The 25,150-nt window shown below is 47.5% G+C and overlaps 1 protein-coding gene across 1 annotated transcript in view; it reads left to right on the forward strand.

Annotated features, from left to right (window-relative positions):
* The first annotated feature begins 376 nt into the window (after window positions 1-376).
* Window positions 377-25,150, forward strand: part of LOC112406517 (40S ribosomal protein S3a-like) — a 30,031-nt gene continuing 5,257 nt past the window's right edge. Inside the window, 3 exon segments of the mRNA XM_024755328.1 lie at window positions 377-569; window positions 19,857-20,072; window positions 24,879-24,995. Coding sequence (XP_024611096.1) covers window positions 377-569; window positions 19,857-20,072; window positions 24,879-24,995 — 526 coding nt within the window.

Genomic DNA, 25,150 nt, shown 5'->3' on the forward strand with positions numbered 1-25,150 from the left:
TTTGGCAAAGACTAGTCCTTTGTTTTATTAATTTATATATTTATTTTTGCTGTGTTGGGCCTTTGTTTCTGTGCAAGGGCTTTCTCTAGTTGCGGTGAGCAGGGGCCACTCTTCATCGCGGTGCGCGGGCCTCTCACCAGCGCGGCCTCTCTTGTTGCGGAGCACAGGCTCCAGACATGCAGGCTCAGTACTTGTGGCTCACGGGCCCAGCCGCTCCACGGCATGTGGGATCTTCCCAGACCAGGGCTCGAACCCGTGTCCCCTGCATTAGCAGGCAGATTCTCAACCACTGCGCCACCAGGGAAGCCCTGCAGGTAACTCTTCCAACCATCCCAGGAGGGAGGGCATGACTAGCCCCAATTAACAGATGAGGAAAATGAGGCTCAAAGAGATCAAGCCGCTTACCGAGGTGACCCAGCTACGGCGGGAGGTGGGGCTGGGATTGGAGCTCAGCTCAGCAGAACTAAAAAGCCCACATTTCCAACCGCTGCCTCAGGGGGGTCATGACTTGTTTGCCCTGATCCTCCCCGCCAAGTCCTGTAACCGCGAGGAGCCCCAGTGCGCTCGAGGTGTGGTGCACTTCACTAACATCTGCTCTGATCACTTCTCAGAAGCCCATCGGCCACAGTGGAGAGAAGGGTGGCGCTGCACTGCAGGGCGATGGACTGTAACTCTGCCTCTTCTCATACCGTGTTGCGGTGGCAAATTCTAGGAGTTTCCAAAAATAGCACTGGGACTTCTGCTTCGCTAGAGAAGGGATTATTCTGACCTTTCGCCCAACAAGGCCCACCTCCTGAGGGTGACAATTGCACTGCTTCACATGACATTTGGTTTCCCTCACATGTGGCCAGTCGGATTATACTTACAGGAAGTCAGAGAGAACCTCTAACCTCCTCCTGCTCTATTTTTTGCTTTTCATTCTCTTTCTCTTCTACTCCTCACCCCGCCTTTGGTTTCTTGAATCTCTGAGAATCTTCTTAACCCCCTCTCCCCGGCTCGCAGCCACAGTAAGTGTGCACTGGGGAACGTGTGTCCTGGGGAGGGAAAGGTGGCCAGGTGACACGGGCCTGGCTTCCACCCGCTGAGCCACCCTCTCTGCCTCTCCCCCACTTCAGAGGTAGGATTGCCCCACCATCCAGTCTCAGCTTCTCAAGGGAGGGGCTGCCTGAAGAAAGTCCTCCCAATCTATAAAAACCAGGTGATCACGCACCTTCCGAGCACAGGTGTTGTGAGGATTAATTACTGTCCGTCAGTGCTTTGTGATGCTCGGATGAAAGCCTTTCTGTAGGTTAAGTCCTGTGGTCCTGTGTTTCTGAGCTTCCCTGCCCTGCACACTCCACCAACGTGACTCTTCAGCTGTGAGGAATGTTATCAGGTTGATGAGGTACATGTGAAATAGGACCAATATTCAGGGCAGAGGCCCAAATTCCTAGCACAGGTTATGCAGAGCTGCGTCTTCTGGAAGGTGCTTGTTAAATATTGTTGGGGGGCGGGAGTCGGCCAGGTCCAGCCAAAGCCAAACACGACACAACAGCCTGTACACAACCTTTCAAACATGTGGTAGCATTTCAGAAATCCCTTCTTTCCAGCATCTATGCCTTGATGCTTGTAAAGTCCAACTGACTAAAGCAGTGTCTGTAAGTGGATTTTGATGGAAGTGGAAATGGCGTTGAGGGGTTCAAAGCACGGGCAACTAACGTCATTCTGCGCGAGTCTCTCTCCGAGCCAAGCCAGTCTGGCTTTCTGTGTCCTGAGCATGGCGGCTCCACACAGACGCCCACCCACATCCTGTTCTTCAGCAGCAAAGCTCCTCTGTGTGCTTCCTTCTTTCACCAAGAGCACCATCCCTGGGAAGAAATCCCCCATCAGGTGACTCAACTGGCCTCTCGGCCTTCCTAACACTTCTTGGGCAATTCTTTCACCATAAGAGATCCTGAAATATTTTCTACTTCCACTGAAACCTCTAATTACAGAGATTGTGGATGGAACTGTGGTCTCTAAATACCAAAGAGATGGAAGCCTAGGCTTTGGAGACTGGATGACACAGTTCAAATGCCTGTTCTACCACATACTACCTGTGTGTCCTTGGGCAGGCCACTTAACCTCTCTGTGCCTTAGCTTCCTCCTCTGTAGAAGTGAGCTCCTCAGCTGATGTGAGGGTTAAATGAGAGACTGTATGTAATCGTGCCCGACATGCCGTAAGTGCTCCATTGATGTTAGCTCTGCCGAAAAAGGAAGAGAGGGATGGCTGTGCTGAGTGATGATTCTCCATTTGAGAAGCTACTTTTCTTTTGTATCACTTGGCCATGGGAATTATGCTATAGCTCATGCCAGAAAACTCCAGGGTGGGGTGGGGGTGATTTTTCTGGGATGTGCTTGCCTTACTTTCCCCATGACCAGTGGGTCGGATGCTTCTTCCGGAGTCAGCCTCACCGCTGGCATCTCTCTCTGGATGCTGTCTCTCCTCTGCTCTCTCCAGATGCTCCTGAATTCTTCAGGATAAAGCATCTGCTCAAAAGTACATGAGGAGAATCGAATCTGCTGTCAGTGCCCACCTCACCCGCCGCTGTGAGCAGGGCTGTGGCCTCACTCACGGGGCTGCTCTGAACTGAGAGGGGGCAGGAGAGGGTGGGACCCGAGGCTTTGCCAGGTTTTGCTCTGCTTTCTAGCTCCATTCCAGGCCAGGCCTGCATTCTCGATGCACATTTGACCTTCAATGTATTCTGAAGCTGCAATTTTTAAAAACGGAGCTATGTAATAAACTCACTAGTTAATAAAAGAAATCCCACAGCACCTCAGGCCACAGCACTAGGCCACAGAGCTTGGTCAGGGGCGCACACAGTGTGTGGTGTTAGTTGGATCTCAGAGTCACCGAAGGGCCCTTCAAATGGTTCCTGAGGCTGTCCTCACAGCAGCAGTGGCCCCGTCAGGAGAGGCTGCACCCCCGGCTGTAGGATCAGATCAACCGTCCCTCCCAACCCCAAGGCCACACAGCCCTACCTTTGAGGGTTTAGACCTAGAACCAAGTAGTAGGTCTGTTGAGATACCTCCTTTGGGGAACTAAGCTGGGAGAAGACAGCCAGCGCAATGGTTTGAAGGTTTGCGTGCTCCCAAATTCATATGTTGAAATACTAATGCCCAGGGCAATGTGTTAGGATTGGGAGGGGCTTCGCTCATGAGGGTGGAGTCCTCACGAATGGGATTAGTTCTCTTTAAAAAGGGGCCTCCCGCAGTGGTTGGGAGTCCGCCTGCCAGTGCAGGGGACACAGGTTCAAGCCCTGGGCCAGGAAGATCCCACATGCCGCGGAACAACTGAGTCTGTGCGCCACAACTACTAAGCCTGCGCTCTGGAGCTCATGAGCCACAACTACTGAAGCCCTCATGCCTACAGCCCGTGCTACACAAGGGAGGCCAGCGTAATGAGAAGCCCACGCACCGCAACGAAGAGTAGCCCCTGCTCGCGGCAACTAGAGAAAGCACGCGTGCAGCAATGAAGACCCAACACAGCCCAAAATAAATAAAATTAATTAAATTAATTTAAAAAAATAATAAAAATAAAAAGGGGCCTCCACACAGCCCCCACCCCTTCTGCCATGTGAGGACCCAAAGAGAAGTCTTCAAATTGGAGGATAGCCCTTACCCGACCATGTGGGCACCCTGATCTCAGACTTTCAGCCTCCACCACTGGGAGCCATATATTTCTGGTGTTTATAAGCCACCCAGACTGTGGTATTTTGTTACAGCAGCTCAAAGGGCTAAGATAACCAGCAATGTCTGCACCCTCTGAGCCTCCGCTGAAAGAACATCTACCGATCCAAGAAGAGTTCTGTGCTTGGGGAAGAGAAACGCAGCACTCCACATTTGCATTTATTCACATAGAGCAATCATTTGTTTTCAGATTAGTTCTATCATTTCAGAAGGAAATTTTGGAAAATACAGAAAAGAACATGACACCACGTGAAACCTCACCACCCTGAATTACAAATGGCTATTGAGGAAGAAGCCAGGCTGCAGGGTGGGAAGGCCAGCCTCAAGCCTCATTCCCTAACCAGCTCTGTCATCTTGGACCAGTAGTTTGACCGGATCTCAGATGCGTCATCTGTGAAGGGAGGGCATTACACAGACGGATTCTGAGAGCTCTCTGGCCCTGCCGTTCTATGGAATGTCAGATTCTGGGATCACAAGCCTCAGGCAGGACAGTGCTGGGGCTTCGGTCAGCGCCCAGAGACCAGGTGCTCCTGAGAGGGCTTGCCTCGGGCAAATGTATCAGGGAGCCTCTTCAATGTCTTCTGGCATATCCTGCCAGGTGTCTGGAGTCTGCTGCAATCACTGCCCGCGTCGGAGGGCACTGCTCCGTCTGGGGCTCAGGAGAGCTGGGTGCACCCTGGCCCTGTCACTAGGTTCTAGATGCCCTGGGGCCTTAATGTCTGTAAAATGGGGAAAACACCACCTGCCTTCCCCAGCACACAGAGCTACTCTGTCAATGAGCACGTGTACCTAGGAGTATCTAGAAAAGAGTTCAGGCCTAAAAATACGTAAAAGAGAAAATGATCAGATCACGTGAACAAGTGAGTCCATTCACTCTGGGCTCCATCCTGCCCTCACACAGAGACGTTCTAATCACCGTAATCAAGAAATCAAATAAACAGCAGCGAACTTACCAAACAGGTGAATGGGAAACAGAGCGGCAGTTTCAGAGCCTGGCTTTCGGTAAACGTTAGCATGACAGCCGCAAAGCAGGCAGTGCTTCGAGAGCAGGTGGGAGACGAGGAGAGGTTTCCTGGCCCCTGCCCTTCACCTTGGTCACTGACTCAGTGTGAAACAGCGCCTGCAGAGAGGAGGAGGGCTCTCATCCTAGTTCACAGATCAGCCTGCGGCCACAGTGGGGGCAGTGAGCTGAGTTCAAGGCAAAGGATGACTAAACAGCCTTCTCATCGTTAATAATAATAATACTTGGCATTTATCTGGTTCTTTATGTTTTCAAAGTGCTTTATAATCATTAATTAGTTAACCAGCACTCACCACTATCCCTGCTGTCTGCCTGCTGTGCTGAGCAGACGAAAGAGCCAGGCGGGACCTGCCTGTCCGCCAGGGGATTGCAGATCTGGGGAAAGTGAGGGCCGGGGCATGTGGGGTGAAGAGTCGGGGGACGGTATCAACATCAAGAACTAAATTTGGAAAGAGACGGTTATGAATCAGTGCAAATAGATGTGGGCATGTCCCTTGACAAGGACGTCAAGCACACAGGCAGGGACGTGATCTGCACTTGGACAATGGGATTCAGTCCTCGGTGGGTAAGCATGGTGCCTCACCAGGGGGCTTAGGATTTTCCTAAAATCAGATTGTTCCAGCCCCTGCCAAGTGAGATGATACAGGATATAGGTGGCATCTGTGCCCTGGATGGTCAGCTTCACCCCTTCTCCTCTTCAGAATGCCCATGGATTTGGGCATCATTTTCTAAACTCCAGGGTTCTACACGTGGCCAAGACCCAAACTTGCTGGTACTGTTTATCCAACTTGCACTGGATATGAGGAGATTAACCTCCCTGCAAAAGATTAAAAGTGCAGTGTCTCCCAGACACTCAGCAGTGATCCTGAGTGGGGAAGCAGATGGCAGCAGGTGGGGTGAGGTGAGCTTTCTCTCCTTCACCCGTGCCCTGAAGTTTAAATGACTCTGGGAAAAGCACAACGAGGCATCTGCGACTAGGTCAACCCACAAGCGTAGTCAATGAAGCTGGATGTGCCAATTGTCTGCTACCCACTTACATGGAAATCTGATAACTGTTGTACTTAGAGAGTAGAAACCGAAGTCATCAGCCAAATAAGTGACCAGAAGAAAGCGATTAGTCATCTTTCTTCATGAGTGATCACAACACTTCTGAAGCTTCTCCACCTGTAACTTGCAATTTAGGGCCTTGTCTAATGACAGGGTGAGCGTCTCTTATTGATCTCCAGACTCCTTAGTAAATTAAATGGCAGGCACACAAAGAGGCGAGGGACAGGAGTGTGGAAGCAGCCTCACAACTCTTGCTCTGTTCCAACGAGGTTCTAGTAAAGCCTGTGGGTCTCTGGGCTGCCCTGGAACTCCAGAACCAAAGCCTGTGGCTGACAGAGCCTCCCGGGGCCAGTCCCTTGTGGTGAGATATGCATAAATCTGCTGATTGGCCTGGATTTATGGCCCTTCTCACCACCTGGGGCTATACCTTGTCAGAACTCAGGAACTAAAAACAAGGCAAGGGCTTGGCTTCAACATGGCTGAAAAACCCAGAAATGATAATAATAATTAACACAGCTCAACTTCCACTTGCCCGATAAATAGTAATTAATGCACACGGCAGCCCAGGGAGGCATCTAGATTTGGATTATGAGCCTTGTTTTGCAGACAGGGAAACTGAGGCCAGGAAGTTAAGTGGCTTTTTCAAGGCCACACAAGGACTCCATATCATACCTGATGTAGGCTTCCCTGTCTCTTAGTCTGAGGTCTGGATCATACCTGTCAGTCAACGAAGACTTAAGAAAATCACACTTATACACACACATCAAAAAAGGCATTTCCCCAGAAGTCCAGGAAAAAACAATAGACTGAGTGTGGCACTGGCCTACCAGTCACCTGTTGTGAGTGGACAGCATCTAAAACAGACAAGGCCTGGTGGTGCTGTGTCCATTCTGTGAGGAAAGGCAGTGTTCCCCAAAACTGCCTTTAATGCATTTAATTGCATTTAATGTCATGCACTCCGTCTGTTATACTTCCTTTCTTTGCCTCCTCCATTTTTGTAGTTTGAACTAAGGAGTTGATGGGGATAGTTGTCTTAACTTGTCATAAGCTAAAGAATTGAAGATGTTTTTCCAATAATTTGGACACTGCATGGGAATCACCTTTCCTCGTGTTTACCTTGCCCAATTGTTGCCTGAGTATTATAAAACTCTCATGAACTTAAGAAACTCCAAATATTGCTTGTACAATAATTGAAAACAGCCTCATTTGGTCTCTTCCACTCATACATTCATATATCTAATAACTGATACATTCAATATAGAAAAAACAAAATACAACTACCAATCCAGTTATTTTCTCCAAGTAGATACATTTTAGTTGTCAAAAGGATAACCTTATTCTGGCCTCTTAGCTGTCAGTGACAGAAACTCCATTCAAATTGGTTTAGATGGAGAATTTCAGGGATGGCTTCAGATACAGCTGGACCCCTATGAGCAAACGATGTCATTGGCACCTGAGTTTCTCCATCTCTCAGCCTGGCTCAGGGCTCATCTGTGGGGACAAAGGTGGCCACTTGAATTCAGGCTGACTTCCGCCAGTGGAGCAGCTCTGCAGGTGGAGAGCCTTTCTTTAATGATAACAGAGGCAAAAAGTCCTGGGACTGACCATGGCTGGCCCACTGGACCGCTTGACCCTCTCTGAGGTCACTGTGATAGGAGGACACGTCACTCTTGTTCAGGCCTAGGTCACACGCTCATCCAAAGAGCCAGGGTATAGGGGTGGCCCCTCACAGACCACTGGGGTCAAGTATGGGAAAGGAGTGGTTCCCCAAAATTGGGGTGCTGTTTGCAAAAGAAGAGGGAAAGGATGTAAGGCAGTTAAAAGCAACAGATCTCTACTACCTTTGTGTAAAACTTAAAAGTCTACATTTTACCATATAAAGTAACAGAATATTCTTCTAGATGCTATTTCCATTGCCACTCATAAAACCCTAGCTAGGCCCTCAAATACTATTGCTAAGGGACAACACCACCTTGAGGAACCTAAAAGCAAATGTGATTCTCCTACTAGTTCAAGTGTCTGCCCACATCCTTGTTCATTCAGGATGCTTATGGTCATGGACCTCAGGACCACATTCTAGAGCTGGGAGAGGGAGCCAGGGCCCACAAGAAGGCATACCAAGCCAACAAGCACCTCCCTGCCAAAGAGACCTGGCAAATGCCACAGGCCTGGTGCATCTTGATTTTAACATAACACTTGACAAAATGTTCTCCAATGGGCTTCTGCATCATTTGGATTTTCATGAGGAGTACAGACAACTTTTGTAATTAAAAAGAAACCCCAACAATCTACAGAAAATAAAGATGAAGACGAGTGGGTAGGATGATAACAACACAGCTAGAGGGCTGTTGGGCTCATTGAATCCCCCAGGTATGAGTCCACACCTAGAGCATATTACTTACATGCTAATATTAAATGTTAAATTGACAGTGTCTGAAAGACTTCCTCCTGTGGCTGAGTGCATGTAGCCTGGACATCCCACGCTCTCCAGCCCTCTCAGGCTAACCTCTCCTGAGTAACCCATAACAGAAAATCCAGCTATGTCCCCATTCCTCCTCTCATCGGTTGGGGACTCCCTAGGAGGATGTCCTTGTCCCCAGAGTAATCCTGTTGTTTTTTTTTTTTTTGCGATATGCGGGCCTCTCACTGTTGTGGCCTCTCCCGTTGCAGAGCACAGGCTCCGGAGGCGCAGGCTCAGCGGCCATGGCTCATGGGCCCAGCCACTCCGCGACATGTGGGATCTTCCCGGACCGGGTCACGAACCCCTGTCCCCTGCATCGGCAGGCGGACTCTCAACCACTGTGCCACCAGGGAAGCCCCTGGTTATCTCTTATTGTCTCTCACTGCTGCCCCTCCTGGTCAGCACCAGCTGCCTCTCTTTCCCCTAAGGACCCTCACAGTTCTCCAAAGCACAGTGAAAACAACAACAGTTTAACAGCATCTACTGAGGACTCTAGCCTAACACCAGGGAATTACAGAGCAGAAGAAGAAACTTCAAGTAGATATCAGCAGCCCCACATGCCACTGGCCTTCCTCATCACCACTACCTTTTCCTTTTTCTCACTAAAGCACTGCTCCATCACATGTGACCAGGATAGGTCATCTCTCCTGGAAGGTTGTCCCATAACATCTAGCCTTATACCTGATGACTTACAAATAAAAGAAAAGCCTCATCAAAGCGTTCCTTCCAGAATAAAAGGACAAATTAACTCCAAGAGCTAATGTCCTTCTTCCCTAGAATGCAAAAATCACTCACAAAATCAAAATGGAAATTTCTTGGTTTCAACTCTGTCAGGGTTCAGACCCAAACTTCAGTAACAGTAAAAAACTGGCAAATTTGGGCTTCCCTGGTGGCGCAGTGGTTGGGGGTCTGCCTGCCGATGTGGGGGATACGGGTTCATGCCCTGATCCGGGAAGATCCCACATGCCGCGGAGCGGCTGGGCCCGTGAGCCACGGCTGTTGGGCCTGTGCGTCTGGAGCCTGTGCTCTGCAACGGGAGAGGCCACAGCAGTGAGAGGCCCGCGTACCGCCAAAAAAAAAAAAAAAAAAAAAAAAATCATAACGTTTAACCACTATGCTATCTACACCCAAACTTTTTCATCATCCCCAACAAAAACTCTGTACCCGTTGAATAATAACTCCTCCTTTCCCCCTCCTCCCAGCCCTTGGTAACCACCATTCTACTTTCTGCCTCTATGAGTTTGTCTATGCCAAGTATCTTGTATAAGTGGCATCATACAATATTTATCCTTCTGTGTCTGACTTATTTCACTAAGCAAATGCTTCCAGGCTTCATCCATGTGTAGCATGTGTGAGAACTTCATTCCTTTTCATGGCTGAATAATATTCCACTGTATGGATGTACCATATCTCTTTATCCATTCATCTGTTCATGGACACTTGCGTTGTTTCCACCTTTTGGCTATTGTGAATAATGATGCTATGAATATGGGTGTGCAAGTATCTATCCAATTCTGCTGGATATACACCAGGAAGAGAATTGTTGGGCCATATGGTAGTTCTATGTCTAACCTTTTAAGAAACCACCAGTTTGTAATCCTGTTTTGATGGAAATGCTCGCACGCAGGTAGGTAACTTTCTTGGGTAGAGATGGCTGGGACATTTGAGCTAGGAGTAGAGATGAGTAATTGCTTTGACATCAGGACAAAGGACCCAAGAAAAGCCTGGCTGTACCTCAGGTACTTTCCAGGTCACAGTGCTGATGGGCCACCCCAGACACTTTCCTTGTCAGGGCGGTTGTCACATGGATAGAAACCAGAAAACCACTTGACAAACTGAATTATTCACCATCGTCCCCTGATCAGGTGAGCACAATATATATATATATATTTTTTTGCGGTACTTGGGCCTCTCACTGCTGCGGCCTCTCCCGCCGCAGAGCACAGGCTCCGGACGCGCAGGCTCAGCGGCCATGGCTCATGGGCCCAGCCGCTCCGTGGCATGTGGGATCCTCCCGGACCGGGGCACAAACCCGCGTCCCCTGCATCGGCAGGCGGACTCCCAACGACTGCGCCACCAGGGAAGCCCTATATATATTTTTAATTACAAAGTATATCATATGAACAAAAACAGTACGTAAGTATAGATTAAATCATAATAAAGTTAATGCTGTCACATCTACCACTCAGCTTAAGAAATAGAACATTACCAACCTGTTTGAAGCTCCGCATTTATCTGTTCCTGAGCACATTTTCATTCTCCACCACATAAGTGACCATTATACTGAATTTAGTCTATCATTCTCTCTTTTTTCTTTATAGTTTACCATACACATAAGTAAGACTACATTGTAATATATTGTCCAATTTTGCATGTTTCTGAACCTCATAAGTAAAAACATCTGGATGTATTTTTCTGTGCCTTGCTTTTTTCATGCATCGTTATACTTTCAAGATTCGTCCATACTAAACTGTGTAGCTGTAGCTCATTAATTTTCACTGCTGTGTTGTGGGTTCCATTTTATGCCCATCCTTAATGTATTTATCTATTCAACTGAAGATGGGCCGTTTTGGTTATTTCCTAAGAGCTCATTCTAATCAGGGTTTTTATCCTCACAGTAATTAGCACTAAATGATTTTAACTGTCTGTTTTCCTACATGTGCAGGTTTTTCTCCAGATTGTATGAGGGGAACAGGTACTATGGCCCTTTTCTTTTGTTGGATTACTAAATATTGAGTGATCCTATCCCATCACCCACACACTTTTTCTGAGCACTGGCTCTGACTCAGAAGTCGTATTTATACCCACGACCCCACCCTCCCGTCAGAGCTGATTGGGCAAGAGGCAGATACAGCTCTCAAGCTGGACCAATCAGATGCTCTTTCTTGAGAATTTTAAACTAGTGCCAAAAGAGAGTGGTCTTCAGGGACTTCCCTGGAGGTCCAGTGGTTAAATCTCTGTGCTTCCAACGCAAGGGGTGCAAGTTCAATCCCTGGTTAGGGAACTAAGATCTCACATGCCGCGCTGCAAAAAAAAAAAAAAAAAAACAGAGAGAGAGAGAGAGAGTGGTCTTTCTTTGCTGGTTGGCCCTGTGAAAGTGGAAATTTGGGATCCTGGGTCAGCTCTGCTTTCTTTACCCTGTGTACGGGGGGGCAAAGGGAAGGACAGAGGGGGTTAAGGTATAAATGAGAGAACTGAAGAGGATGGATAGTTTTTTTTTTAAAGGGGAGGTGGGTGCTGAGAGATGGACCAAGAATCCTAAAGCCTTCCAGGCCTCAGCCCCAGCCCTTTGCAGAGGCCTGGTCCTTGGGTCCCATGAGATCCTCTGCTGAGTCCTTATAATAAATTGACCTTTTTGGCTTAAATTAGTTTCAGTTGTTTTCTATTACTTGTAATCAAAGACCCTCACTTATCTATTCAATTTACTTCTTCCCAGCCATTCAAAAGAACTGCAGGGCTGCCAGGGACCCCTATTAACCTGAGAATTAGTTAAATTCTTTCCCCGACCAACAAGAGATAGGAAATTCTCCACTTCCAAAGTCAGCCGGCTCCAGAGAGCTAAACAATGGAGTGGATACAAGGTATAAAGTAGGTATGCTAGTTTTATCTCGAGTTATTTTGACCAGCTCTTAGAAATGACTGAAGAATTTTGCCCTTAACTTCCTAAAAACAGGTGCTTGATAAAGACACCCCCCCCATTATCCTCAGGTGATCGGGAGGGTAACCACAAATAAGTGAATTTTACAGATAATCCCCAAACCTTATCTAAACTCTTATCTTGGGCAATAGCTTCCTCTTCTGCCTTTTTTTTTTTTTCTCTTCTGCCTTTTAGCAGAGCTGTCCACAAGAAGCAAATGGACTGTGACAAGGTGGAGTTTTTATCCCCTTTTATTCCCCTTGCACACCTCCAGTGGAGATGCTAAGGAACAATGGCAAGGACAAAAAGACAGGTGGCAGGAGAGCAAAGAGGAGAAACAAAGCCTGGATGGTTTGAGCACTGGCAAGACAGCTTCCAGGAGTTGTCTTAAAGGAGTCAGGGGCTTTGGGAACATGGGTCACCGAGGATGAGGAAGAGAAGCAGCCGGAAGGGGAGCACAGTCACAAGTGGGGAGGGGGAGCCCTTGCTCCGCATTTCACAAAACGCCTTTCCCAAGCTGGCACCTCTGCATTTACAAGACAACACACTCCTTGCAGGTATCTGAGATTCTGAAGATGTGGCCCTCACTAAGTGGAAGGGAAGCCCACTTGTCTCCTAAGTTTGGTTTTGCTTAAAATCTTCTATCCGTCGGTACAGCTCCTAAAAAGGCATCGGAGTTTTTACTCTAGCCTCTGCCAAGTGATGAAGCCAGAGCGCACCCCGTCTCACTCTAGAGGTGGCCATTCAGCTTTGATGTGTAATTTGAGGCAAGCTATCTTCTGCCGCCCCTTTCTTTTTTCACTGAAAACCACTGTGTAGCCACAAAGCTCAAGTTCAGAGGGGAGGATGGCTCCCCAGCGGCGCCATCTTAGAACAGGGGGAAAAGACTCGTTGCTTAAACCTCAGCCCACTGAATCAGATCATCCTTTGCTGTGATGTTAACTGTAACGTTTCAAACTTGCTCTCAGAAGCCGTTAGGTACTCCTTGCCGAGACCTTGAATTTGGTGGGCACTACCGCGACATAAGATTGCCAGCAGAGGAGGACAGTGGTGTTTCATTATTCACGGAAACGTGCTGCTTGTGTGCTTCGGTTTGAGCTTTTGACGAACAGAAAATGTGCTCTTTACATTTTCCTTTTTGTGAAATCCTGACACAGCATTTCTGGTTTCAAAGGAAGCTGTATAAAGACCAGCAGAAAATCCCACAAAATGAGACCACCTTAAAAATCAAGTTTACTGGCTAAATGGGATTAAGCTAGAGTTGTGTTTTAAAAAGAATAAACCAGAAGAAAACAAATCTTTGCTGCATGGTGCCCACTTCTATCTAAACAGCTCTGAAGTCCAGATGCAGGCTGTCACTGGAGCATCTCTGGAGAGAGCGTGGGAAGTTAAAAGTCAGTGTTTTTGATTAATTAATAATCATCCTCAGCTGTGTTGGCAAATGATAAAAACAAATTGTCTGCCTTTAAAGTAAGGGTGGAAGACGTGTGCTTACCCAGAACCGAGGGGGAAGGAGGAAGAGCCCTGCTGGCCTAGTCGGCCCTCGGCTGGTCTGGTGGTGGCTGAACAAAAACGACGCTGTATGTCTCTTACCCTGTATGGTTATGATAATCACCACAGCTTGGGCAGTCAGTCAGGGAGGCGGGTGGAGGAAGCCAGTGTCTAAGGAATGGCCCAAAGGGCTATCCAGTTGTCTTCTAGAACAACCCAACTGAGCATGTGCAGGAACAACTGTTTCACCATGTTTGCCATTGTGAGGCGCGATTCAGCAGGCTCCAGCTAAGTGAGTGTCCGCGTGTGTGTGTGTGTGTGTACCGGGATGAGGTGACGTTTCATTGGTAGTTTAGAGGAGAGATGCAAAGACCCCTCTCCTTTTAAATTTGCCACCTACAAGTTAAACAGTGACTCCACGTCATTCTTTCTTGAAGACTCTGACTGCAGCTGGGCACCACCTGCCTCCCTCCCGAACCTGTAGTTCTCGAGCCACACTTCTCTTACAGGACTTAGACCACTTGTCTCTTGGTAACACAGTCATTCCTACTTCCTCAAATATAGTGATGTTTGCCTTTGGGGCAGCACCTGGGACAGATTATTGGGTAGAGGAGACATACAATACATCTTAAATATTGGAATGAGTGGAGGAAGGTGGGACTGATGGATGGACCTGTGCTGAATGCTATGTTCATTTTGTGGCTCTGTTAGTGGAATTTCTATCTTCCCCAGTGACTGTGACATTCTCTCCTTCCTTCTGTCCCTACTGCCAGAGCCATGATGCAGGCTCTGATTAAGTTTTACCTCTTCTCCCCTCATGGTTGCAAATAATCCCCATCTCCTACCTGCCTCTACTTTAATCCATCTTACATACTCAGTCCACCTTGATTCTATCCCTCCCCAGCCTCCAAATTTTCCTTGGTCCCTAATTCCTCACCAAATCACCCAAACACACTACACCTGACGATTCAAGAGCCTTCACACACTGGGGACCCAGAATACTGTTTCTGTCCTAACTCACACTACCCCTGATGTGTCAAGTGTCCAACACGCTATTTCTCTAAAAATTCACTCAGTTTCCTATTTCCATCCCTAAAGTAAAACACCACTCAGCCTTCAGGGCTCAGGTCCAATGTCACTTCCTCTAATAAGTTTTTGATTTCACATACCGGATGTGATCTCCCTTGCCTTGATCTTCTTTGTATTAGACTCTTTCAGTGATTGTCCAATTGCTATATTAGAAGCCCCTGAGGGCAGGAAGGCCAAGTTCATCTTTGCCTCGGAGTTGGCAGCAGAGTGCTGAGAACCAAGAATCCCCCTTATTGCTGAATTATATTCAGAGGGAACTCCTGCTGGGAGTCTACAACCTAAGACTGACATCAACACAAGTGTGGCTGTAGCTACTGACCTGAGACTCTGGTGCCAGGATAAATGTGGAAAATCCACAACTCCAACACAATTAAATATTTACCTGTATTAGTTTTCTATGGCTCCATAACAAATTACCACCAATTTACCAGCTGAAAACGATACCCATTTATTAGTTCACAGTTAAATTCTATAAATCAGAAGGCTGGCACAACATGCCTGGGCTTCTGCTCAGAGTAACACAATGTTGAAATCAAGGTGTTGGTGCAGCTGAACTCTTGTCTGGAGGCTCTGGGGAAACAGGGCACTTTTAGCACTTTCTTGTTGGTAGTAGAATTTAGTTCCTTGTGGTTAGAGGACTGAGGTCCCTGTTATGATTAGATCAGGGCCACTGGGATAATCTCCCTTAAGGTCAAATGTGCTATAAAACGTATCTAATCACACAGGTAAAATCCATCATATTCACAGGGTGTGCACGCAAGTCGGGAAACAGGAAATCTTGGGTCATTTTAGAATTCTGCCTATCACATCACCTTAAATATAAATTTGAGATACTGGTGAGAGAGTTGAGGCCAAATCAGATTTGGGGGCAAATGGCATCTGGAGAGACCACGATGTTTCTTCAGGCAGTACAGGAAGACATTGCAGAGAAGGAAAAACAGGAGTTCTTGAAGAGTTGGGAGGGGCCTTGAATTCCTGAAAGAGCCTTGATGGTACAGGAAGAGGAGGGCTTTCCAGGCAGAGAAAGAAATGAGGAAGAGGATGCAGGGAGTGGCTGAAGGAACCAGAGAGACCAGTGTGGGTGACAGAAGCAGTAAGGGAAGGAAACAAGCCTGGGAGCCCCAGGTCAGGGCTGTGTTTCTGAGTCACACTGTGTGGGGAGGTTGCCACCATGGCCAAGGCCGAGGGCACGGGGACCACTTGGTGGATGTGCTGGAGTGAGTGGGGAGGCCAACTGGGACGTCTGTAAGAGGCCAGTTGGAGCTGGACAACCCGCCAGACGGCCAAAGGGCTGTGTGAAGGGAGACTGAGGAAGGCAGGGCCTCAGGCTGTTGAGCAAACCTGAGGAGAACAGAGAGTGTTAGGGCAGGATTCATGGAATGAGTGTCACAAAGAACTCTTGCTATGGATAAGGCAGGAGACATCTTCTCTGAGACCACAGAGGCCGAGGCAGAGCCGAAGGCTGGCCCAGAGGCACAAAATTTGTGTGCTGGGCCCAGTTTACCGCTGACTCACCCTGCGGCAGTGGGTGCCTTACTTGCTCTTTCAGTGCCTTTGCTTCCTGATCTACAAAGTGGAGACTAATGACAGCCCTGTCCTGCTCGGTCTAATGAGGGCATAGAGATCACTTTCCAGTCGCTGGCTGCTGGGAACATGCCTTTCCCATTCCAGGGCTCTGCGCTGGGCCTCTGCTAGTGAGTCGAGTGGACAATTCCGTGCTGAGGGAGTACAGCACAGGTGAAGCTTGGCTGGTTATGTCCACCCCTGGGTCAGGCTGGTTCAGACCATCTCCTAGCTGGGCCCTGAGCCTAAAGAGATTCACCTCCAAATCCGGTGTACATCAGATGGCAAGTATTGTTCAGGAGACTCGCTTTAAGCTGTATAATCATCTCCTGCTAGATTCCTTTCCGGAGGACCTCTCCTTCTAGAGACCCCAGGGCAGAGACGTCTGTATAAGCCTCATTTAAATCACTATTCACTTTCAAACCCTGTCATTCATGTTGTCAGGTGAAGCCCAAATGTCACTGCTGAAAACTCTGCTGAACTCTGAGACTACCAGAAAATCTTTGGAACAAGAGCCAAGCATTAGCCTCCACCCCGTATACCCCGTAGACATACTCCGGGTGGTAGGAGAGGCAGTAGGAAGCCTCTGTGGGCAGAAGTCCATTCCTACGACGGGCCCAGATCAAGTCTTAAACACTCAAGACAACAGCAGGCAGTCACTGACATGTCTTAGAATTTTCCGGCCCTAAAACAAAGTGCTTTGAAAGAGCTGGGTTGCCTTTTCAAGGGCTTTGAGGAGCAGGCAGAAATGTGAACTGAGGAGAAACCCAAAGTGAAAGGGTTCGTCCACAGCTGCCACTTCCCAAGAAAACCTAGGACAAAGTGCCTGGCAGGGGGGTGCAGGGTGCTTTGCTCCTGCCTGCTGGGTACAATGTCAGCGGCTCCTATAGGCCAGAGCAGGAAGATCCTCCCGTGAGGAGTGATGCACGTGTCACGTGGCCTGAAGGTCTCCACTGCTGACAGTGTGCCCCTCAGGACTGGGTCTTCTCCATGTGGGGTCTCAGTCAGGCCAAGCAGTTGGGCAGTGGGGTCCCAACATGAGACTGCTCGCTGTGGGCCCACCTGCCCCCCAACTCCCAGGACGGACCCAGGGCCTGCGGGCTATACTAGGAAGTACTGGTTGGCCTGGATCAGGTCCAGAATCTTCTGGAGTTTCTAGGTAGATAGGCCTGTTGTGATCCAGAACCCAAAGTCTCCTGTAGAGTCTTGAGGTGCAACCAGAGCTTATGTTAGCAATGATCTTCCTCTGGCCCCTCTACCCAACCTGGAAGTTTCATTCAGTCTTTTTCTAGAATTGAGCAATGTCTGGCCATATCTTCAATTCCAAGTGGCTTTGTGTGCAATAATTCTTGGTGCCTATTTTTGTTTCTGAACATACTACCTTTAACACCTCAAACTCCACCCTGTCCCTGTTCTGTGAGTAGCAGGAATTAGCCCTTTAAGAAAGGTCCTTCTGGGGCTTCCCTGGTGGCACAGTGGTTAAGAATCCGCCTACCAATGCAGGGGACATGGGTTCGAGCCCTGGTCCGGGAGGATCCCACATGCCGTGGAGCAACTAGACCCGTGTGCCACAACTACTGAGGCTACGCTCTAGAGCCCGCGAGCCACAACTACTGAAGCCCGTGCGCCTAGAGCCCGTGCTCCGCAGCAAGAAAAGCCACCGCAATGAGAAGCCCGCGCACCGCAACGAAGAGTAGCTCCTGCTCGCCACAACTAGAGAAAGCCCGCGCGCAGCAACAAAGACCCAACGCAGCTTAAAATAAATAAATTTATTTTTAAAAAGAAAAAAAAAAAGAAAGGTCCTTCTGCAGCTTGGGGCTGTGGTTTATTGACTTGTTGACTCTAGGGTTGGTTTATAGGAAAGAATATAACTCCACCACTAGGGGCTGAGGGACTTTGGAGAAGTCACTGTGTGGCCCTGGACCTCAATTTCCTCATCTAGATAATGAGGAAACTGGAATAGATCAGTGCTAAGGTGCACTGGGCCCTAACGCCCCATCATCTGTGATCTAACCATCTTGGGCTTCCCTGGGGAGCTTCAGTTATACACTCAACTCATGTTCATTCAGCAACTATCATGTGACAACTCCTACGCTAGATCCCGTTTTTTGGGGGGGCTGTTTCAGACCGGAGGGTAAATTTGGTCTCTATTAGTCCACATGGTCAGAAGCAACAGTCCCAGCAAACTTCTTTGATCATACAATCCAGTCCCCACCCTCTGCAAAATTAGAACCTGTATCCCCATCATATTTATATTTATTTGTAAATGTTATACACATATACTTGCAAATATGTATAGCAAATATTAGTCATATTATTATTACTAGTAGTACTAGTAAAGCTTAATTCCTTTCTTCGTTTTTACATTAAAACATAGATGTGGGTACTTCCCTGGTGGCACAGTGGTTAAGAATCCGTCTGCCAATGCAGGGGACACAGGTTCGGGCCCTGGTCTGGGAGGATCCTACGTGCCGCGGAGCAACTGAGCCTGTGCGCCACAACTACTGAGCCCATGTGCCGCAGCTACTGAGGCCCGCGTGCCTGGAGCCCGTGCTCCGCGACAAGAGAGGCCACGGCGATGAGAAGCCCGCGTGCCGCAGGGAAGAGTGACCCTCGCTCGCCGCAACTAGAGAAAGCCCGCGCGCAGCAGCGAAGACCCAACGCAGCCAAAAATAAGTAAATAAATAAATTAATTTATTAAAAAAAGAAAAACATAGATGTAAACAGAAGTTAAAATATTTTCTTTTTGCACTTCAGTGGATCATCCGTGTACTCCACAGGTCTAGAAGGCCTCAGAAGTCCAGCTCTGTGAACTTTCAAGATCAATTGAAAAAGATATCCAAGATACTTGGTATGGGTAACATTATACATTTAGTTCTAAAATAAGATGGTCAGAAAGGAGATTGGCACACTTTGGCTGATGCCAAGTAAAGCTAAGATTCTATAAAAATAGTTCTTTAAAAATAGAGTTATATGATCCAGCAATTCCGCTCCTGGGCATATATCTGGAGAAAACTATAATTTGAGAAGATACATGCACCCCAGTGTTCATAGCAGCATTACTTACAATAGCCAAGACATGGAAGCAACCTAAATGTCCACTGACAGATGAACGGATAAAGAAGATGTGGTATAAGTACAATGGAATACTACTCAGCTATTAAAAAAGAATGAAATGTTGCCATTTGCAGCAACATGGATGTAACTAGAGGTTATCATACTAAGGGAAGTACATCAGAAAGAGTAAGACAAACACCATATGATATCACTTATATGTGGAATCTGAAGTATGACACAAATGAACTTATTTATGAAGCAGAAACAGACTCACAGACATAGAAAACAAACTTGTGGTTATCAAAGGGGAAGGGGGTGGAGGAGGGATAAATTAGGAGTTTGGGATTAGCAGATACAAACTATTATATAAAAAACAGGTAAACAACAAGGTCGTATTATATAGCACAGGGAACTATATTCAATATTCTATAATAAACCATAATAGAAGAGAAAAAATAATAAAATAGAGTTTAAGAAATTGCATTCTTTGGTCCTGTTTGGCAAAATTCCTATTATCTTTTCCTTTTATCTTGGCCAGGCCTTACTTAATGCCAAAAGGGTCCATAAATATTAAATGCATTCTCAGCACCATACCAGGTAATATGGGTGAATATAAAAGATCTCTGAATACAGATGTCCATCTTGAGTTTAGCTGTATTTGCTTTCTTGCCTGTGTCATAGGTGAGATGCACCCATGTGTGGGCTTTAACCACTAGCACCAGGATTTGGGCTGCATTGCCTTTCTGGGACTTAAGACCTGTCTCACTCCTTTCTTCAACCAGCCTGTTCAGCCTGGCTTTCGAGCTTGGCTCACACGGCAGCAGCAGAAAGGCATCAAGGGGAGGTCAGGCTGGGGAAAGGTGCTGCAGACGCCGAGGTAGCTGTGGAACTCAGGGTGTTAATCACTTTCACTCAGGCACCACTGCTCCGGCTGCTGCAGGCTCCCCCCAGCGCTGCCGGCAGAGGGTCCATGCAGCAAACCAGCAGGAAAAAGAATGGTCAGGAGAGAGCATAAGAAAGAAACATATCCTTTCTCAGACAGGAGCTTTTACTTCCACCCTGGTCCACAGCTTCAAAGGGCAGCTGCCTCACAAGGAGAGTGTTTGACCAAATTCAGTTTGCATGTTTGAAATAAGAAGACCGCTTTCTTGATCTCTGAAACTGAGTCCTAGAAGGCCCCGTTCCCAGCATCCTTGCCGTCCCCTTCCCCTCCTACCCCGTCAGCTTGCTCCAGCTGTGCTGGTTGACCCTCCGGGAAGGGAGGTGTGGCCAAGAAACTACAGACCTGTCCTCTACTTGGACAATTTTGCAAACCTTTGTATAAGGACAGATTGCACAAGGCTGCATGGGTGAGGTGGAGGGAAGAAAAAGGGAAGAGCGTTTTCTGCTTATGGCCGGGACCCTGTTATTCATTGGCTTGGGTGTTTCAGCTGAGTTTTGTGGATTAGGAGGCCAAGTCATGTCAGCACAAGAAACCTCCTGGGTCTCTGTCACATGTGCTACCCCACCTCTTCCCCGCAGCCCAGACCATTCCTTTCAGAGAACCCTCCCTGTTTCGCGCTTTCACAGAGCGAAGCTGTTCTGAGTCTTGGGGTCACACCCAACTCACACATCCCAGCAGAAGCTGAGGAGAGGTCTGGGGTCCTTCTCTGTGGCCTCCATCTTCAGCCCCGCCCCTGCTTCCGCAGACGGGCATGAAGCAGGGCTCACAGTAAGAGTTGGTGCTGGCGTCTGGCCGTGGCAGAGCTTCCGTCCTGCTGAACTGGCTCAGGGGAGGGATGCTGGGCAAACGAAAGCTGGGGCGGCTGTGTAATGTGGGAGATGGCGAGGGCCATGTTCCCAAACTGTAAGTCATGATGACACTGTTAAAAAGGGCTGGTGGGTGGGGGAAAGTGAAAGAAAAAGAACAGGGGGAACAGAAACCAAAGTGAGGCACACAGAAGGGTCGAACAAGAGTAATGGCCAATGCACGAACAGAGGCCAGGAAATGGGACAGGCCTGCAAGAGAATCAGGGAAAAGCAGGATAAGACTGTGGGTAGGAGGAGAGAGATTAAACCAAGGAAAACACAATGAGACATGAATGGGAGATGTGATCGTTTGCTGGAGGAAATGGCAGGTGATTTGCCAACACATACACCAACAGAGGGTGTTGGAGGCCTAGTCCAAGGACGCCCCTGGGTGTATCACCTTCAAAGCCCCAAATACAGGACAGATCAGCCCTGACAATGAAATCTACGTCTCTGCTTGCTTAAGGCCTAGTGAGACACTTAGGAGAAAAGAAAGAGGCTGTAAGCAGAGGGAAAGGATCAGGGAGATCCATAGATGCAGTCACAGCCCTTCCACAAGTTAATCCCCAGGCAGACCTGCCCACGGTCTTGCAGGCAAAGAAATAGAAGCGATGGCTTTTGGCCTCAAGAAATTCACAATCTGAGAGAAGGGACAAGATGTACATATGCGAAGCAATAAATACCAGCAATATTAGGGGACTGCTCAGGTGAACACAGTAAAGAATATTGGTTGAAAGAAACAAAGAATGAATTAAGATAAAGAAATGAACTACAGGGCCTCCCTGGTGGCACAGTGGTTGAGAGTCTGCCTGCCGATGCAGGGGACACGGGTTCGTGCCCCGGTTTGGGAGGATCCAACATGCCGTGGAGCGGCTGGGCCCGTGAGCCATGGCCACTGAGCCTGCGCGTCTGGAGCCTGTGCTCCACAATGGGAGAGGCCACAACAGTGAGAGGCCCGCGTACCGAAAAAAAAAAAAAAAAAAGAAATGAACTACAGAAAGGCTTTCTTGACAATGTTCCCATGTGGAAATTTTTTTAAATGCAGGAATTAAGTGAAATGATGTTGGCTGAACTGGATGAAACATTTAAAACTGGGCCAAGAAGATGACCTGGGCTTGACTACAGCATAGCACAGGCTCCGAATCAAAGCAAAGAACAGGAGGCATAACTGCCCAATCTGGTCTCCCAGGTGAGTTGGATCCACATAACATGAAATTCACTTCAATATTCAACATTCAACAAACTGAGATCAAGATCAAATGAATAACTGAGGTTGGGGGGAGACCCAGTAGGTAGGTTGTATACGTGTGAGTCAAAGAGGCAAGGTCATTTAACTTGCGATTGAGAAAAAAGGATAGTGAAGGTAATGATAATTACAGCAACAAACATTTATCGAGTGAAAACTATGTGCCAGGTGCTGGTGTAAACACTTTACATGCATTCGTTTACATGATCCTCACTACCACCCATGAGGGATTTTATTATTATTATTATTTGCATTTTATATGTGAGGAACCACAGAGAGATCAAGCAATTACACAGCAGAGGTTAGCCCAGGACTCTAATTAAATTCCACAACACTCTCTCTCTGAAGCCATCGATGTCTCTGTTTCCTCATCTGTAAACATTTGTTATCTAACCTGCCTATAGAGACACTGTAGATGATAAAGCCTCTGTGAGGAGACTGGCTGTGGTGTCATTATGAGAGTATTAGCATTAATAGGAAGGCCATGCTTTTTCCAGGAATGCTAAATATATGCTCACTTTTTCATGTTAATACCACAAGGCCTTGAAGAAGGATCATGAGGTGGATGGACCTAGAGTCTGTCATACAGAGTGAAGTAAGTCAGAAAGAGAAAGACAAATACCGTATGCTAACACATATATATGGATTCTAAAAAAAAAAATAGTTCTGAAGAACCTAGGGTCAGGAGAGGAATAAAGATGCAGGCATAGAGAATGGACTTGAGGATATGGGGAGGGGAAGGGTAAGCTGGGACGAAGTGAGAGAGTGGCATGGACATATATACACTACCAAACGTAAAATAGATAGCTAGTGGGAAGCAGCCCCATAGCACAGGGAGATCAGCTCGGTGCTTTATGACCACCTGGAGGGGTGGGAGGGAGGGAGATGCAAGAGGGAAGAGATATGGGAACATATGTATATGTATAACTGATTCACTTTGTTATAAAGCAGAAACTAACACATCATTGTAAAGCAATTATACTTCAATAAAGATATAAAGAAAAATAAAATAAAATAAAACCCCCTCCTCTGGGTTCACAGTAGACATTAATGCCAAGCGAATCTTCTCTCAAAAGGTGAAAGGTCTCTTTCTGACACCCCTTTACAATTCTTATAATGTTTGGGGGCTGGGACTCTTGTTTCTTATGAAAAGGTTTCCCACTGAGAAGAGCAGCTTACAGGAGCCTCTCCCACAAGGCCCAACCAGAGGACCACGCCATCTTAGAAATAGGGTTTTGAGCTTGAGAGGCAGCAGATAGAGAAACAGATAGCAAATACATCTGTTTTTACAAGAGCCTGTTGTTCTCTGTACTAACTGCTATAAAAACGACATGAAACTAGCCACACATTAGTTTTGGTTCTCGTGACTAAATCAAGGAATGGCATGATGGTGCTGTGTCATTAGAAATGAAACCAGTTCTTAAACAAGAGAATAGGGCCGACATTTTAGTAACCTGAACGATTTCATAGAAAAATCAAAGCTGAAACTTCAACACCCCATCCCTGAACACCTGCTGCTTAAGTTTGGTTCTGAACCAGTGAAACTTCTTTCTCGCCATGAAGACACGAGATGGGCCCTGACTTGCCCAACACTCGGTGGCCAGGAAAGCCTTCCTTCCACCTGCCGTCCTACTAGGCCGAAACATGGGCTCAGTCTTGGCTTCTACAGGACTGACTGTAATTGCCACTTTGAGAAAATACAAAAAGTACCTCATTTTGTTTTTACTTTTTCAAATATATAACCTGATATATTTTGAGATATATATATATATGACATAATTAGATATATGAATTTTACCCTCCCTGAGGTATTTTCATCCACATCTTTTCAGATAAAGAAACTGAGACCTGAAGAGGTTAAGTCACTCACCTAGAAGCAGGCAGAACTGGGGTTCTGAACAAAGCTTTCCTTATCTATATCTGCACTGCCTCCAGTTTGGCCTTTATCACGATAATAATGATGTTGATGTAGTAAACATACACAGGTTGCCTCCCCAGCGTCCCTCTCCTCCCTTTTCCTGCCACAGCACCCACATTTTGCCTTGAGGGAACCACCCACCCCCTCACTGTCCCCCCCTTCTCTAACAGCTGGATACATCCAGCTCCCAGGGGTAGCCCTGATGTGCTTAAGCCAGAGAGTATCCATCACCTGGCCATGGTGATTGGCTCAGGCGTGGGCATACAGCCCGATTCAGGCCAGTGGGATTTGAGGAAATGTTTCCTAGGGCTTCTGGAAAAAAAGCTTCCTCAGCCCTCTGTGGGTTTACCAGAGGGGACAATCCCCCTTCTCCTGGATGGTGTACTGGAGAATACAAGGTTCAAAATTCCCTCAGCCATTTGTGCCACCAAGAGAAGTGCCAGCCTGAGGATGAAGCCGACACACAGAAGAGGCAGTGCTCTAAACAAAACGGACATGGAGCTGGTATCGTGAGAAAGATTTAAATTCTAGACTGCGTGCTGGAGTTCTCAGGCCATAAACTAACACAATCCCTTTGTTTGCTTAAGCCAGTTTGAGTTTGTTATTCTGTCATATGAAAATTCTTAACCAACGCAAACACCACTGGCATCACTCCCAGTAACATCTGATGGTTGCTTTGGTTTCTCAGAAGAGCATGAAACCCATCTGACCAAAAGGACCAACCCTTCAAAATTCATCAGCATTTCTGGAGCACGCCCATCTCTGGTGCCCGACTTTCCAGAGAGGACTCACATTTTTCTGTTCCTGGGGTCTGGCTCCTCCTGTTTTCTGCTCCATGTTGGCTCTGTCTAGGCCTGTCCTTGTCCCAGTCCCTCCACAGTGACAGGTGGCTGCCCTCCGCTGAGGAAGCCAGTCGCCAAGTGGGCAGCCAGCTGCAGACCTCAGGCATCAGCACTGTCAAGAAAAGGAGTATCAAGAAAGGATTTGGCCACAATATATTTTAATAAGACATAAAATCGGGTGGGAGAAGGGTCTTTGGCACATAGCTATACACGATTACCCTCGGCCCCCAGCCAGCTCCCTGTCAGAATGCTAAAACGCCAGGAAGTTTGGTGCCCCTCTGA

The sequence above is a fragment of the Neophocaena asiaeorientalis genome, unplaced genomic scaffold, assembly GCF_003031525.2.
Source record: "Neophocaena asiaeorientalis asiaeorientalis breed wild unplaced genomic scaffold, Neophocaena_asiaeorientalis_V1.1 scaffold105, whole genome shotgun sequence".
NCBI classification, from domain to species: Eukaryota; Metazoa; Chordata; class Mammalia; order Artiodactyla; family Phocoenidae; genus Neophocaena; species Neophocaena asiaeorientalis.